Source organism: Alexandromys fortis, unplaced genomic scaffold, assembly GCF_014885135.2.
Source record: "Alexandromys fortis isolate MF-2015 unplaced genomic scaffold, M_Fortis_MF-2015_v1.1 scaffold_177, whole genome shotgun sequence".
In the NCBI taxonomy this organism is placed as follows: Eukaryota; Metazoa; Chordata; class Mammalia; order Rodentia; family Cricetidae; genus Alexandromys; species Alexandromys fortis.
Window position 1 is genome coordinate 3,463,367 of NW_026068056.1, and position 17,800 is coordinate 3,481,166.

Sequence of the window (17,800 nt, forward strand, 5' to 3'; positions counted from 1 at the left end):
TTCTACAACATTTTACCCTTTTGTCTAAATAAAAAAGGAAGGTTTTAATTCAGTATAACTATATACAATATGAACAATTACCAGGAAAGAATTATGTTTATAATGTTCAATACATTTGCATTTAGCAAATTCAAAGAAAACACTTTATTATCTATTATATCTTGATGAGTCCAAAATTTTGTACCTAATTCACATTCTCTCCTGACTTGTATTAACAACTCAAAACTACCTTTTTAGACCTCAAAACAATTTAAGCTTTTATGTCTTTGAACCTTATATACTTTACAACTCTTTTGTGAGTTTCTTTTTTTGAATTAGGTAATAAGAAAAACTGTAGACATAAGTTTCTGTCCCTCCTGATCCAGTCCCAAAGAAACACACATTTGGCATCCAACATTTGGGGTACAAATTCATGAAAAAGCCATTTTTGTGAGACTTTTCAGCCACGGCACAGTCCAGAGCTGTACCCAAACCTAGCGCCTTGGGTTCGGAGAAAAACTAGCCCCCCCCCCTCTCAGCTCTCATCTGCAGGCTTAGCTTCCTCTCCTGTCTGGGTTTCTTGGTGGTGGCATGGACCTAGAAACTCCGTAGTTCTAGGACAACAAAAGTGGCTCTGCCAATACCTCCACCAGACTCTCAAAAAGTTAAAGAATGGGGCAGAGCCAGGCACCAGTGTCACAGCTTTCATTCTAACCATATTACTTAGCTGGTTAAAGACTCATGTGGTCAGAAAAATATAGTGATATACAGCAAAGACAGATTCAGACAAAAAAAAATTCTAATTGGTTTACAGTGTGTTTAAAAAATATACATAAGGTTGGGAGAGAAAAGAAAAAAGATAGAGATAGTCCCAAAAAAAGAAAGAATGAAAGGAAGGAAGGAAGGAAGGAAGGAAGGAAGGAAGGAAGGAAGGAAGGAAGGAAAGAAGGAAGGAAGAGATGTTGGAGAGATGGCTCAGTGGTTAAGAGCACTGACTGCTCTTCCTAGAGGTCCCAAGTTCGATTCCCAGCAACTACGTGGTGGCTCACAGCCATCTGTAATGAGATCTGATGCCCTCTTCTGGTGTGCAGGTGCACATGGAAGGAAGGCTGTGCACATAGTAAATATAAATATTTTTAAAAAAAGAATTGCAGTGTCCTCTTAAAAAAAATAGAGTAGCTGGCTGTGGTGGTGCACGCCTCTAATCCAGCACTTGAGAGGCAGAGGCAGGCAGATCTCTATGTAGACAGACCCTGCCTCAAAAAAAGGGAGGGGAGCATGGTTGTACCTGCTTTTAATTCCAGGAGGCAGAGGCAGAAAGATCTCTGTGAGTTGAGGTCAGCCTGGTCTACAAACAAGTTGCAGACTTACCAGGCTACATAGAACGACATCAGTCAATAAACCAGTGAGATGCCTCAGCTGGTGTTTTGTTCACCGAAAGAGAACATGGATCGCCGGGCGATGGTGGCGCACGTCTTTAATCCCAGCACTCGGGAGGCAGAGACAGGCGGATCTCTGTGAGTTCGAGACCAGCCTGGTCTACAGAGCTAGTTCCAGGACAGGCTCCAAAGCCACAGAGAAACCCTGTCTCGAAAAACCAAAAAAAAAAAAAAAAAAAAAAAAAAAAAGAGAACATGGATCCCATGGTGACTACAATTACATATGCTTGTGAGGCATCATGTGAGTTCTGGGAAATGGGAGCCACCACGTGGCTCTGGAAGACTAGCCACTCTTAACCACTGAACCATCTCTTCCCTCAGAAAACAGGGAAACAGGCCAGATAAAATGTTGCGCACCTGCAATCCCAGCATTTGAGAGGTGGAGACAGAAGATTATGAGTTCAAGGCACCTCTGCCACAAAGTGACTAGGAAGCAAACCGCACCTAAAGGAGAGACTGAAAAAAACAGCTGGAGCTCTGGAGAGGCGACTCAGTGGTTTTGATTCTCAGCACTTCCATGGCATTTCATGCCTGGCTGTAACTCCAGGGATCCAATGTCCTCTTCTGGCCTCCAAAGGCACTGCATGCATGTTGTATACAGACATAATTGCATAACAACCATATCCATAAAATCTTTAAAGAAAACCAAACAAGAAACCAAAATAACAACAACAAACTGTTTGGCGTGGTGGCACAAGCCTTTAGTTACAGCAGTGGAGAGGCAGAGGAAGGCGTGTCTCTAAATTTAAGGTCACCCTGGGACTCCAAGACAGCCAGAGCCACAGAGTGAGATCCTATCTCACTGGGGGGAGGGGAGGAAATCTGTTTTACTAGACATTTAAATTATTTTGTCAGGTAGGGTAGGTGCTGGAGGGTGATGACTTGTGGGGGTCAGAGTACAACTTTGTGGAATTGTTTCCCTCTCTTTTATCTGTACATGAGTCTCTGGAATCAAATTGAGGCTTCAGCAACAACTATTTTGCCTACTGAGTCAACCACCAGACCCCATGTGTGATATTTTCTAAAATAAACCATTCAAATAGCAATACATATGTGTACATGCCACTATTCCATGCCAAGCAGGTGCATGTGCGCGCTGCCATAACTGTTCAGGGGCTCTTTTACTTCTCTATCTACTTGCCCCATGTCGTACACTTTCTTTATGATACTTTAGCCAGACCACTAACACACCAGGAAGCAATGTGAAGTTAATTCTCTGGGGATACTGTCTGTGTTCCATTCTTATTCCCTTTCTCACTATCTTCCTGTGTTTCCATTTCTCCCATGTCCCTTTCCCTCTATCTTTCTTCACTTTTGTCCGAAGTGGAGAAATCTTAGAATCTAAGGCTTAGATGTTGTGGGTTCTCTGTTCTCACTAGGGCCCACCTGTCCGTTACAGCAGAAGCCTGAGCCTACCTTCATTTTCTAGGGCTTCTCTCATCAAGGGAGGGAACCCCACCCTTGCTCAGGTCAGTGAATGGACAGGATGTATGGAAAAACACGCACTTCTGGCCCTGACCAGGTATACCCCTTCTCCCTAGTGGCAGTCTGTTCCAAAGGGAGGTCCTTTATCCGGCCATTTCCTTGCCAATCTTCGTCTCCTTCTCCCCGTGTTGATTCCCGAGCCCACAGCAGAGATGGGCCTCGTGGGCCATCTTGTCTCAGAGCCACTCTGGAGCTATGGCCTTCCCTCATCTCTCTCCTGCTTTCTTTGTCACGGCAGAGAAAAGTGGGCTGTGGCCAGGCGACAACACCCGAGCCGCTCCTCCTGCCCGCAGGGGGCGCTGTGGGGCGGAGCGACGGCCGCGATCCACCCCCGCGGGGGCTGGCGCCGGGTTTGGGGCGAGTGGGGGCTGTGGCCTGGGGTCGGGGAGGAGTGGGTTCCCGCCTCGTCGCCGGGGAGCGTGGGCGTCGCCGGGGCCGAGGCCCAGGCTAGGCGTGTCCGCGCTGGCCATGGCCGGACCCGCTCCGGTAAGGGCCCCGCGCGGACCGGGCTCAGGGCGGGGGCGGGACCGCGGGCTGCGCGTGCGGCGTGGGGACCCCCAACAAAGCCGGGTCCGCGCGCGGCGCTCGCCTGCGCCACCGACGGCAGCGGCTGCCCAGCCTTCTCCCCCGAGAAGAGCGAACGCCATCGGGGTTTGGGTTTCCGAAGGTTGCAGTGGTGTCCTGCGGGTTTACCACGTCATAATTTAGTCTCCGACTGGCGTTCATTTGCGTTCACGTAGAGTGTGTGCGGGCCGGACCTCACGCCAGCAGGATAGAAAAGGGCAGTAAAACCTATGTGCTTGGTTATTTTGTGTTTTGTTGAAATCAGGGAGTAGAAGGAATGGCTTTTTTTTTAATGCTGTCCTAACTGCTCTATTAAGCATTCTTGATTATTAAGTAAGGCGGAGATAAGTAATTGTAAAGCAGCCCGTACTTCCTCACCGAATGTACAGTTGTTCAGGATTGCGTGTACAACAGATAGGCAGCACGTTTATAAACAGGGTTTTGAATAAATGGGAGATGGCCACTCCTGTTGATGGAAAAATAAACAATAAAATATTCTTCCATAAATCCTTTTCAGTTTCACGATATGACAGATGTTTGTGAGTTTATTAAAAAATAGGTAATATAGCACAGTTGCAAAAAAAAAAAATAGTTCTTCCACAGGATATGTTCTCCAACCCGCAGTGGATACCGAAAATGGAGTGTAGTAGGAGCTGTAACACTGTCTTCACCAAGCACCTGCTGTGCGCTATGGCTGCGGAACTCTTGCAGTTTAAACTTTAAAGCCAGGCAAAATCTGGCATGATTTTTGTTGTTGTTGTTATCTTCACAGCTTCACAGGTTGAAGGTTCGTTCTTTCTACAGATTTTTAGCGACTTTAGCATAGAAAAAAATTTTTAAGGTGGGAAAGTGGGAAACTCACTTTTCTCCTGAAGGAAAGAAACACTTTGGAGCTGGACCTGGCAGGACCAGGGGAGGCAGAAGCAAAAGGATTGCTGCAGGATTCGGGCCAGTCAGACCTGGGGAGTGAGACCTTCTCTCAGAAAACAAAACAAAGTACAACTTTACAGCATTTTTTGACATTTTTTATCTGAATTAGCAATACCTGCGTTTTCACTTTGGTAGCATTATTAAGAAAAGGGTGTATGAACACATGTTTTGTTAAGGAAGAGTACTAGATAATTCTTTGTGTAGGGACTGGGCTGTGTTTTCTTAGCTGATAACCACAAGAGGCCAGTAGCACACCTCCTGAAATTTTACAGTCAAAACTGTCTCCTGGCTTTGCCTATGTCCCCTGGAGGGCAAATTGTGCTGAATGAGAACCGTTAATCTACTGTTTCTCACAGAAGAAACTGGACAGAAGTAGATATGAAATTTTCATTCATTTTTTTCTTAATACATTAACCAATTTGGACAAATTACTGGGTTTTTTTTCTGACACAGGGTCTCTCAGCACATGAAATTTTCATTCATTTTTTTCTTAATACATTAACCAATTAAGACAAATTAGTTTTTTTTTTCTTTTTTTGTTTTTGACACAGGGTCTCTCAGCATAGTCCTGGCTGTCCTGGAACTCACATTGTAGATGAGACTGGCCTGGAATCTAGAGATCCGCCTGCCTCTGCAGGGAGCGGTGATAGTGCAGGAGGCCGAGGCTGACAGGTCTCTAATTCAGCCAGCCTGGCCTTCAGAGCGAGTTCCAGAACAGCCAGGGCCACAGAAACCCTGTCTCAAAAAAAAAAAAATTTTTTTAAAAATAAGACCGAGCAGTGGTGGTACACACCTTAAATCCCAGCACCGGGGGAGGCAGAGGCAGGCGGATCTCTGTGAGTTCAAGGCCAGCCTGGTCTACAGAGTGAGTTCCAGAACAGCCAGGGCTATAAAGAAAAACCCTGTCTCAAAAAAAAAAAAAAAAAAAACAAAAAACAAAAAACAAAAAAAACCAAACACCAAAATAAACCCAAAACGGAAATAATAATATATACTTTCTTTAATAGCCATAGAAAATAAGCACATGCCAATAACAAATGGAGTTAAACTAGGTTTAAAAAGTCAGCAAGGTGTAGGGTTACAGCCATATAGGCAGAATATTTCAACTAACAAATATATAATTTACATAGTTCTAATTATGAACTTAGCAACTATTTTTCTAGTTAACCATGATAAGCATAAACACTAAACAATTTTGAGCTAGGGATATCACTCAAGGGTAGAGAAGTTGCCTAGCATGTCCAAGGTCCTGGGTTCAGTCTCTCTCTCTCTTTCTCTCTCTCTCTCTCTCTCTCTCTCTCTCTCTCCACACACACACACTTTACAACTCAGGTTGTTTATACCCTTTTAATTAGTGATACCCTTCTATGAAAGTAAAAGTGCTGATACCTAAAGAAAGCCATCCGAGCAGTGTCTGTAATTTGCAGAGGGGAAGCCAGGCATCGTGGCATGTGTCTTTTAATCCCAGCACTGGAGACAGAGGGAGGTAGGCCTCTGGGAGATCTAGACCAGCCTCAGTCTACATCACACACGAGAGCCTGTCTTAAATAATACACAGTATTTACAGAGAAGGAAGAAGCAGTGTGTGTATGGCCATTAATGGGCTCTGTCTCCTTGTGGAGTATGATGTAATCACACGGTTTACCTCAATGTGAGTTTACTTCCTGTATTCGTCTGAGGGCCATGACATATTACATGAATGAAGTTTCATACTGATTTGGCTTCACGTTTGTAAAGAGTATACCATCCCATACATGCATGTGGAGACACATATGAGATGGGTGTGGAAGTGAGAGCAGAGCAGAGATAGAGGAAACAAATCGTTTTGCTTATTTAATTATTTTTGTGTGTATGGGTGTTTTGTCTGCATGTGTGTCTGTGCACCATGTGTGTGCAATGTCTGTGGAGAGCTTAACAGGGCATTTGGTTCCCTGGGACTGGAGTTACAGATGGTTGTGAGCTACTGTGTGGGAGCTGGGAACTGAACCTGGGTCTTCAGGAAGAGCATCCAGTGCTCTCAGCTGCTGAGCCATCTCTCCAACCAACTCATAAATCACCTTCCCCTGCATCCTGAGACAGGGTCTCACTCTGTAGCCCTGGTTGTCCTGGAACTCACTCTGTACACCTAGCCGGCATTAAACTCCCAGAGATCCTCCTGCCTCTGCTGATCACTTCTGTGGAAGTAACTGCTGAGTCAAAAAACAGCTGTCTACTTTGTAAGTCTCACATATGCAATGAGAATGAACTGGAATCACTTGTAGCAATCATGACTGTATCTGTATAATGTCTCTCGCTTCAGTTACCGCTGACCTTTGAAGATGTGGCCGTTTATTTCTCTGAGCAAGAGTGGCAGCATTTAGAAGCATGGCAGAAGGAACTTTACAAGCATGTTATGAGAACCAATTATGAGACTCTTGTCTCTCTAGGTAAGGCGCTTTCAACTTCTCGGTGAGTCTTGCAGCTGGATCTTATGAGAGCTCCTCAGTCACTTGCTACCTTGTGAGGTAGCAGGATTGCTTAGATACTAACCCAGAAAGTCCTGTTATCTTTTTGTTGTTGTTGTCAATAATAAAGTATACATTACCCGGCTTTATTCGGGGCGGACATTGCAGGACAGTATTTAAGACAGCACATGATGTCACTTACAGGTAGCTAAGACATATGTTAAAACATTTCCCATCACAGTTTACTGAGATGTTTGGTTTTCCACCGAGAAGCACACTTGGCTTCATGCCCATAGTACGTGTGTGCCTTAACCTAGAAACTGGCCTCCTTGCAGCTTTACAAAAGGGTTAGAGGCTGCAAGAAACTAATGGTCTTCCCTGTAGTGTGATTCTGAATGAGTGCACCCTGATGTGTTTACGGGTAGCTGCCTCTGGTTAAGATGATGGATAATTTTTCCTTCTTTGGTTCCATCATCATCATCATCCCTCCTGTGTGTGATGCTAAAGATAACATCCTGGTCCTTGCACGTGCTAGGCAAGGACTGTACCACAGAATTAAACTTACACCTCCTTTATAGTTCTTGTTTTTTGGGTTTTTGTTGTTTTATAGTTTTTGGAGACAAGGTCTCACTTACGGTATAGTTGAGGCTGGCCTGGGACTCACTATATAGATCAGCTTGCCTCGGGTGCTGGGATTATAGGTGGGTAGCAGCCGGTCGTGGTGGCTGGAAGGATATACTGAAGAGGCAGAGCAGGAGGATTATAAATTCAAGGTTTGCCTGGGCTACATATTTGTGGGGAATGGTGGTACACACATTTTAATCCCAGAACATGGGAGCTAGAGGCAAGTGGACTCTATAAATCTGAGGCCAGCCTGGTTTACATAGTGAATTCCAGGACATGAAAGGCTACAAAGAAATGCTAGGGGTGGAGGTGGGGGCAAGGCGTGAACCATATGCCTGGCTAGTTTTTCTTATCAGTTAAATTTTTAAATGAGCCTGGAGCTGGAGAGATGATTCAGTCAGTCGGTCAGTAGGGAAAGCACCTGCCTTGGCAGCAGGAAAATCTGAATCTGCATCCTCAGAACCCACATAAAAGACAGGTGCGGCGGCACACGCCTGTTTATAATCCCATTGAGAGGCCAGGTGGAAGGTGGATCCCTAGAAGATTGAAGGCTGACCTACATGGCAACAAGTCTCAGGCCAATGATGGATCCTCTCTCAAAATTTAAAAGGTGGAACGTAACAGGTATTTCTTTGGACTGCCAGCTTCCAAATGACGACGTGGAAACTTTTATTTATTATGAAAGCTTAGCCTTAGTTTAGGTTTGTTCCCAACTAGTTCTTCAAACTTAAATTAACTTATTTGTATCAATCTACATTCTTCTTCATGGCTCGTTACCTTTCCTCAGTACCATCTGTCCAACTTCCTCGAGTTTGGTTGACTAATCTCCCACCTCAGATTTTTATCCCAGCGTTCCTATCTCTTCCAGGAAGTCCCACCTATCCTCTCCTGCTGAGTTATTGACCATTCAACTCTTTGTTAAACCAACGGAAGGTACCTTTGAAGGTGAGGAAGGACAGAGATACATCTTCACACAGTTTACAAAATAATTATCCCAACAGTGAAAGGTGTTCTGAGAACCAATACCCAAGATTGTCCCTTGACTTCCAATGCATGCCATGCATCCCCCAAAATGCACACATACAAAGTCATGCATAAAAATTAGCCTGTTCAGAAGCATAAAATAAAAGATGGAAGTCTCCTGTTTGATTCTTTTTTTAAATTTATGTCTACAAGTGTTTTGCTGCATGTATGTCTGTGCACCACACACATGCCTGGTGCCTAAGGAGGCAAGAAGAGGGTGTTGCAAGTCTCTGGAAGGGGAGTCACTGTGAGCCACCGTGTAGGTTCTGGAAGCTGAACTGCTGTCCTCTGGAAGAGCAATCAGTGCTCTTAACCACTGAGACATTGTTCCAGCTCCAAGGCAGGCACTTTAACCGTTTCTGTTTTCATTGGTAAAGCAGTTTTCTTTGAACTAAATATGGTAACACTCATTTCTTGATGTATTAAGTTTAGTAGTAGCTTAATTAATTATCTTGATCAATTAATTTGAAAAGTCTTGTCTTACTTATGCCATCTCTCTTTTACTTTTTTTTTAACCTTCCTAGTTTTTGATAGTGTTTTTTATGTTTTAGTTTTTTATGTGTGTCTATTGGACAGTTTTATAATTTAAAATAATATATTTAAATGTCTAGGTTGTTTCCTATTAACTTTATTTTTCCAGAATAATTTTAATTTTATTATCTTTGTTCTATGTGTATAAGTGTTTTGCTGGCATGTGTATATGTGTACCCATGCATGTGGTGTACATAAGGCAAGAAAAAGGCATTCGATCCCCTAGAACTGGGATTACAGATGGTGTGGATTGCCATGTGAATGCAGCACCTGAACCCAGTCCTCTGGAAGAGCAGCAAGTGCCCTTAACTTCTGAGCTATCTCTCCAGCCCCTAGATTAATTTTAAGAAGATTTAGAGAGATTAAGTTTAATGCATCGTTAAATTTCTCTTTTTCCTTTTATTGATGATAGATTCTTTTTTCACATATATCCTGATTACAGTTTTCCTCCTTCTACTCCCCCCAGTTCTCTCCACACCCCCTCCCTTTCTGTCTCTCAGGCTTCTGAGGAGCGATGATAAAATACGCATGGTCTGTTAACTTTCTATCATGTGACTCTCCCAGGGTTTAAAGATGAGGTAATCCCTTCGACATTCTCTACTTTATCTCCTGCATACACATGACAGTCGCATCTGCTTTCATCTTATAAAGTTTCTGAAACTTATATTCTTTCATCATAGTTAAGTTTCCAGACTATATCTGTGGATTTTTCCTAAAACACGTAACCCATGACATTATTTTTATTTTATACAAGAACTAGTCAAAGCAATTGAACTGACAGAGAAAGAAATATAATCTGCATTGTCAGCCCCGGGCCACTGCCAAACATGCCCCCCTCAAATTCCAATTACAATGGACTTTTTAATCTCCCTCTTCGGTTATTAAAAATCATGTTTTTTTAATTTGCATCACTATTAGGCAATGTCCTGCTATGATTTTGATTTTTAAGTGCTTCCTCCTTTTCTCATGCTTTTATTTATTCCCTCAGGTTATCCATCTTTTTCATTTTACAGTCAGTTATATGAATCTTTATGGCTCTGCCAGCTTGCTTCAAAATAATCTATATATTCAAAGCAATTCCACTCAAAATTCAAGAATGGCTTCTCATAGTCTGTAAGCTGATCATAAGAAGCTCAGAAGAAAGGGCCAAGAGCAACCAAGGCAGGGTTTTTTCTCTTTAAAATGGAAGGTGATGTGGTAGCCACCAAGCCTGCGTTAGAGATGGAGAGTGTCTGACAGGACCACATATGTAGCAGCTGAGGTGGTAAATCGCCACAGCCATTTTGAAAACCAATTTGGAGACATGTGGCAAAGTTGACACACACAATTATATAGCATCTCACTTTAATGAATGTCAGCGTCTATGATATCCTTTTTTTAAATTTTATGTGTTTGTAGGTTATCGTCTCTGGAGCTCTAGACAGTGGTGAACTGCTGTCTGGGTCCTGGCATCTGAACCCAGGTCTTGTGGAAGAGCAAATAGATCTCTGTGAGTTTGAGTTTGAGGGCAGCCTGATCTACATAGTGAGACATAATAATTAAAATGATAATAAAGCATTTTCCATTTGTTTTTTAATTAAATATAACATCAGATATGTGGGGACTATGAAAAATGATTTGATTGGTATAACATGTCCAGATAAACCGGAAGTGCTGGCTGTCAGTGAGTCTGTTTGTTGACAGTTTGTGTATTGTTCCAGAAGTAGATTTTGAGAAATTTAGAAGCCACTCGAGCCAAACTACCCTGTCTGACTTCTCTGTACAGATTGTGGACTTCCGAAACCAGAACTGATATCCTGGATTGAACTTGGAAAAGAGTTCTTTGGCAGCGGGGGAGAAGAACAGAAGCCAGAGAAAGGGATTCGCTCCCCTGTAGATGGTGTGCACTTTCGTCTGGTTATTGAGGAACAGTTATTTGAGAGTGAGTATTGAGAACCTAGTGTCTGCCGGGTGGCGGTGGCGCACACCTTTAATCCCAGCATTCAGAAGGCAGATTCAAGTGGATCTCTGTGAGTTCGAGGCCAGTCTGGTCTATAAGAGCTCATTCCAGAACAGCCAGGGGTGTTAGACAGAGAAATTTTGTCTCAAAACAAAACAAAACAAACAAACAAAAACCTAGTGTCTAAAATGGAGTTGTATAGTATAATCTCTGCAAGCATAGGGTAGGAGCTCAAAGTTATCCTAATCAGCATCATGTGTTCAAATCTAGTCTGAACTACATGAGACCCTATCTCAAAAAAGACAAATAAAAAACCATGGTTTTAACCTAAACATATCACATTCAGCTGTCTTGTTTTTCCCTCTCTGATCTCTTCCTGTTTGGCTGACCTGAGCCTGACGTTGCAAATATTTTAGAGAAAGGCAGTAGAGCATAGTGGTTAGGCCCGTGAACTCCGAAGCCTGAGTCTGATCTCTCGTTCTGTAGGCGACTGTCTTAGTTACTTTTCTATTGTTGTGACAAAACACCATGGCAAAGACAACTAATAAAAGAAGGCATTTAATTGGTGGCTGATGGTTGCAGAGGGTTAGCCTCCGTGGCCATTGTGGCAGGGAGCATGGCAGCAAGCAGGCAGGCATGGCTCTGGAGCAGTAACTGAGAACTCACATCTCATCCACAAGCAGAGGCAGAGAAAGCCAACCGGCAATGGCATGGGCTCCACCCCCAGTGACACACCTCCTCCAATAAGGCTACACCTCCTAATCCTTCCAAACAGTTCTACCAACTGAGGACCCCCTACTAAAACATGAGTCTGTGGGGCCATTTTCATTCAAACCACCACAGCGACTTTGGGCAAGTTAGTAGTATTTAAACTCCTGGTGTATAAGATGAAGCAAATCCAAGAACCTACAGTAAGTGCTGGAGAGCAGTAATGTGTACAGCTTTGATGCCATCATCAATGGAAGCTATCCTCGCCAGTGGATGGGAAAAAACTAAGCTGAGAGTGATTTTCCCTACTCTGTCACCGAAGCAGTCTTTCAGCTGTGAGCCCCTATAATATCAAAAGAGAAGTTAATTACTACCAATATACCATGGCATGCTGTAATAATTACTATTCCAAAAATGAAGAATGGGGTCATAGCAGACCCCTACTCAGCAGGGAAAACACTAGACCCTACAGCGCCATGTCTATCACCTAGAGCTTATGATAGAATTATTTGGGCTCCACTAACCTCGGGCAGCTCCATCTCTCTAGCTCTGCCCCTATAGTACATATGAACTCTCTCTTGGGCCAGCTCCAGCTTGTTCCAGCAATCTTCCAGAGTTCTGGCATCTCTAACATTCTTGGGTCTACACTACAACCTAGGCTTTACCTTCCTAGCTTCACAGGGTGACCTCTCAGAAACTCCTTGCAGGAAATCTGACCCTGCCACGCATTGCCTGACCTTAGTAGCTTTCTAGAAGTGTGGTGCAAGCCTTCATCGTCCCTTTATTCTTACATCGTTCATCTGGCAAAACACAGTACCACATGAACCACACTGTCATGTTCTATTGCCAATTTGAGATAGAGTCTGGCCCCTCTTGGCCATGTTTACAACAGTGTGGACCACATTTCTCTAGGTGTTCTGGTTTACCCAGTTCCCAAAGGAATGGCCTTCTGAGCTCTGCTTATGTCATTCTAAGGCTTCATGAAACTCCATTCTGTTCCACATTCCTCCCACAAACTAGGACCATGGGCCTAAGAACCACGTGGTCAGATTTATCACAGCAGTGGCCCCAACCCTCAGTATCAGTTTCTGTATTTGTTACCTTTCTCATTGTTGTGACCAAATTCCATACAAGAAGCAAGAAATGTTTATTTTGAATCAGGGTTTGTGGGGATATAGTCAAGTCCATCATGTGGGGGGAAGAATGTCCGGTGGCCCATCACATTGTACCTACAGTCAGGAAACAGGTGAGTGCTTGTGCTCAGCCCTTTCTTTCTCTTTCATTTTACCCCACGCCATCATGTGATATCCATACTCAGGGTGAGCCTTCCTTCCTTAAATCTCTCAGAAATCACCCTTATAGATATTTCCAGATAGATAACATACATCTGTGGTATTGTTGGGGCTGAGGATCTTATTGCTATCACATTGTGACATTGTGATTCTAAGACGCTTGATGTTCCTGCAGTTGCAGTGGTTATGGAAGATACAGTATGGCAGGCACCATATTGACTCATCACAACCCTCTTTATGCACTTTTGTTTTCCTGTTTTTTATTTACGTATTTTATGTATATGAATGTTTTGTCTGCATCAGGACTATAGATAGTTGTGAGTCCCCATGTGGGTGCTGGGAATTGAACTCAGGACCTCTAGAAAAGCAGCCAGTGCTCTTAACCACTGTGCCATCTTTCCAGCCCTTTAGATTTATTTATTTATGTAATTTATGTATATGTGTTTTCTTGTTTTGATTTTATTAGGCCAGGCATGGTGGTGCATGCCTTTAATTCTAGCACTTGAGAAGCAAAGACAGGCAGATCTCTCTGAATTTGAATCCAGCCTGTACTACATAGTAAGTTCCAGGCCATCCTGGGTTATATAGATAGACCCTGTTTCAAAAAGAAAGTAATATTTTATTATTTATGTATATGGTTTGTACACCTGTGTAAGCTTGTGTGCATGCAGTACCTACGGAGGCCAGAAGATGGAGTTGAATTCCCTAGAATTGGAACCATCATGTAGATGCTGAAAAGAGAACTTGGGTCCTCTACAAGAGCAGTCAGTACTTTTAAACCACCTGTCTCTTCTGCCGTATTTCCCTGTTTTTAACAGAGTAAAGAACCCTGAACCAGCAGCCATTAGCTTGACAAGGTCCGCACAGTGGGCCTTGGGAGTCATAAGTAGGATGCAGTCAGTTTGCAGGCCCTAGACCCTACCTCTGAGACTTCTGCTTTCGTCTTTCACTTTTCTCATAGCATGATCTGCTCTGTTTAGTGTCTGCAGCCAGACTCATTTTGGTCATGAAGTAGAACCACATATCATGTTTTATACTCTAGTTGGGGCAGGATGCCCCAACTGCCGTAGAAGAGTCAACTCTTTTATAGATCACTTTACTGGTGAAAGACATAGATGCCACAGACAAAAGATTTACAGAATTTTTGTTTTCATTCCCAGATAGCCAGCAAGCTGTGAAGTCAAGAGAAATCACATGCCGTTTCCAGTTAAATCCTCTTGAGAGTCAGCCTTCCTTTGGGCTTGTTTTAGGAGAAAAAGAAGATGTTTCCCATAGGCATAACCAAGCCATCAGCCTTGCAAATGCACGAACCCACAACCTTGGGGCTCTAGTTTCAACAGTGCACTGTTCCAAAGACGCTGCTCAAAGAGAAGGACTCTTGAGTCACAGAACTCTGGGTCCCCCTGACTTGCAAAGAGTCCCCTCTTGGCAGAGCACCCAACATTCTTGTCCTGTTTGTGGGGAAAACTCTTGGGAGAAGAATCACTTAGTGATGCTCCAGAAGGGTCACCCCAAGAACCCACCATGCAGGGTCTGGAAGGAGTTCAGCATGCAAACTGAAGCACAGCCGCCATGCAACTTCTCATGTCCTGAATGTGGGAAGAGCTTCTGCCTGAAGCAATATTCGGTGAAACATCCAGATGCCCATACAAGAAAGAGGCCACCTCAGTGTCCTACAAGCAAAGTGTTCTTCCATCATGAGCATACCCTTCTCAGCCATCATCTCAAGCACCCCAAATGTGACAAGAGCTTCCCAGTGGATAGCAATGTCCACCAATGCCAGCAGAGCCAAGAGAGGCCAGCCTCCTGGAGGGAAGACCCCATTGTGCCCTCAAGACAGAAGCCAGGTCCCAGCCTGGACTATGAGGGCTGCTGCCATAAGGATAGCAAGCTGAAGGTCCTGCAGTGTGGCTGCAGCCTGGGTGAGGCCAAACCCTGCTCATGTACAGAATGTGGTGGTTGCTTCCTCTCACGGTCTACGCAGGCTGGCCTCTGCAGGGCATACATGGGAGAAAATTCCTTTCAGTGCTCAGAGAGCAGTGAGTGCCTCTGCCTGAGAGACCTGCAGAATGTCCACCGGGGTGTGCATAGTTGGGAAAGACCATCCTCCTGTAGAAAGTGTAGTCAGGGCTTCAGCAAACATTGCAAACTCACAGAACATACCTGGGACCTCAGTGGGGAGAGATCTTTCTGGTGTGCCCAAGGCAGAAGAAGCTTCAGCCAAAAGGGGCGGTTGCTGAAGCAGCAGCGGCTTCACCCAGAGGAAGAGCCCGTTCAGTGCACAGTATGTGAGTTATGCTTCTGTCTGAAGAGCAGGTTGAGAGCCCACCAACTGCAACCTGGTGGAGAAAGGCCATTCTCCTGCAGCGAGTGTGGCCAAGCCTTCGCCCATCAGTGCAAGCTCCGTGAGCACCTCAGAGTGCACAGCGGAGAGAGGCCCTTTCAGTGTCCCGAGTGCCACAAGAGCTTCCACCTGAAGGGCATGCTGAAGGCCCACCAGCGCACTCACAGCAAGGAGAGGCCGTTCTCTTGTGGGGAGTGTGGCAAGGGCTTTACCAGACAGTCTAAGCTCACAGAGCACTTCCGTGTCCACAGTGGAGAGAGGCCCTTCCAGTGTCTAGAGTGTGACAGGAGCTTTCGCCTAAAGGGGCAGCTGCTTAGCCATCAGCGTCTGCACACAGGAGAGAGACCCTTCCAGTGCCCGGAGTGTGGCAAGAGCTATCGTGTGAAGGCTGACATGAAGGCACACCAGCTGCTGCACAGCGGGCGGATGCCATTCTCCTGCCAGTGTGGAAAGGGCTTTGCCAAACAGTCTAAACTCGTGGAGCACATGAGGACACACACAGGCGAGAAGCCTTTTCAGTGTCCCAAGTGTGACAAGAGTTTCCGACTGAAAGCTCAGCTGCTCAGCCACCAGGGCCTGCACACAGGTGAGAGACCTTTCCACTGCCCTGAGTGTGATAAAAACTTCCGGGAAAAGGGTCACATGCTCAGGCACCAGCGCATCCACAGGCCTGAGAGGCCCTTTGCCTGTGAAGACTGTGGGAAAGGTTTCATTTATAAATCCAAACTGGCCGAGCACATTAGAGTACACACAAAATCCTGTCAGGTTCCACGTGAGCCTGACGTGAAGAAAAGGCTTAGCCAACTGTTTGCAATGATAGAGGCTGACTGGAGTTGAGGAAGATAGGGCATCGACGCCATGAGCACAGCTTCATTGCCAGGGTGAAGAATGGTGGCTGAGCTCACTGCAAAGCAAGTTTTAGGAAAAGGGCTCTACGTTGATCAAAAAATGTAATACAAATTAAAAATGGGTAACTATGAAGAATTTTCTCTTTTGAAATACTATCAATTCTATTTTCTCTCCCTTGGTAAGAAGAGGTATTTGTTTCCTACCACTTTACATGCATTTCGCCCAGATGCAGTTAGTTGAAAAGTCCCATCTTAAACCAGAAGGATATGCTTCCAGTACCACTGTCAAAGCTGAAAAGGGGAAGTCTGCTTAATATCAAATCTACTCTTTTGGTCTTTTCAGAGTATGATTCTAAACGGTTAAATTCAGCAGATTTTATTTCGGTCATGATATGCTTTTGGATTTGTGTTTGATTCATTTTATTTTGAAACCAACAGCAGTAAGAAGAATTCTCTGAATTTCCTGTGAATGCTGAGGTTTCTCATTAGGGCCCTTGGTGATTAATGTGTAGCATAACCTAAGAAAATACTGACAATCTGAGTTGAAGAAACAAAAACAAAAAACCCCAAAGGTATTGAGAGATTTGGATCCTGATCAAGGAATGAGTCAGTGGATAGAGATTTGGAAGTTCCAGAGTGGAGATGCTATTTGGAGCAGAAGTGAGAGTCTCATAATGAATGAATATTTAAGCAACTGACTAAAGTATACGCAGAGCACAAAACGGAGGAATCACAATATGTGAATGATTTGTATTCTAAAATCTTTTAAAACTATAGAGATCAGAAAGGGATTTTTTTTTTTTTAATTTCAAACTCTAATGTTACAGGGAAGGGAAAAAAGTCCCAATAAAGTTTCCTCCACAGCTCCAGACCCACTATGTTGAGGTTCCCCTCTCCTACCTGCTGGCCTCAAACAACATATATCTGCCTCTGTCCCCCAAGTTCTGTGATTAAAGGCATGGGCTACCACACACAACTCACTGGACTTTGTAGAGGTCTCATTCCAGGGCAGGGATTTCTTGCACTGTACTTTAATTGAAAATCTAGACATCCAGGTGGTATTCTGTGGCTAGGAAATACCTCAGACCAAACCTAATCCCACCAGTTAGTTACAGAAGGGGAGAGAAAAGTAGGTTGTTTTTCAAATATAGAAGAACAGCACAAGGGAAAAAGAGTGGACAAAACCAGTGTTCAGTGTAAAAATCGCAGGCGTGGTTACCAGGGTTACCAGCAGCTTCCCAGAGGAAATCAAAAGATAGATGAGGAGACTTTGAGATAAGGACAGCAGAACCGTGGTTAATGAGTTGTGATTTGGGAGACAGGAGATGTTTTAGGGACAAAATGGAAACTTTTATCAGCTTGAATGCAATTCTACGTCTCACTCTTTATCAAGACGTGTTGCCGGATTTTTTTAAATATTTATTTATTTATTATGTATACAATATTCTGTCTGTGTGCATGTCTGCAGGCCGGAAGAGAGCACCAGACCTCTTTACAGATGGTTGTGAGCCACCAAGTGGTTGCCGGGAATTGAACTCAGAGTTCAAATTGAACTTTGGAAGAGCAGGCAATGCTTTTTTTTTTTTTTTTTTTTTTTTTTTTTTTTTTTTTTTTTTTTTTTTTTTTTTTTTTTTTTCTTTTTTTGTTTTT

General features: G+C 44.0%; 1 protein-coding gene across 1 annotated transcript; it reads left to right on the plus strand.

Moving 5' to 3' along the window:
* Positions 1-3,241: 3,241 nt before the first annotated feature.
* Znf786 (zinc finger protein 786) lies at positions 3,242-17,528 on the plus strand. Its single transcript, XM_050119972.1, has 4 exons — positions 3,242-3,389; positions 6,697-6,823; positions 10,785-10,940; positions 14,119-17,528. Exons 1-4 carry the CDS (start codon positions 3,372-3,374, stop codon positions 16,137-16,139), a joined length of 2,322 nt encoding a protein of 773 aa, XP_049975929.1. The 5' UTR covers positions 3,242-3,371; the 3' UTR covers positions 16,140-17,528.
* The last annotated feature ends 272 nt before the right edge of the window (positions 17,529-17,800 follow it).

Bases quoted from the DNA above. Each gene is read 5' to 3' on its own strand.
- Znf786 (XM_050119972.1), top strand. The intron at 6,824-10,784 runs GTAAGGCGCTTT...TTCTCTGTACAG, and splicing joins TGAGACTCTTGTCTCTCTAG to ATTGTGGACTTCCGAAACCA. The intron at 10,941-14,118 runs GTGAGTATTGAG...TTTCATTCCCAG, and splicing joins TGAGGAACAGTTATTTGAGA to ATAGCCAGCAAGCTGTGAAG.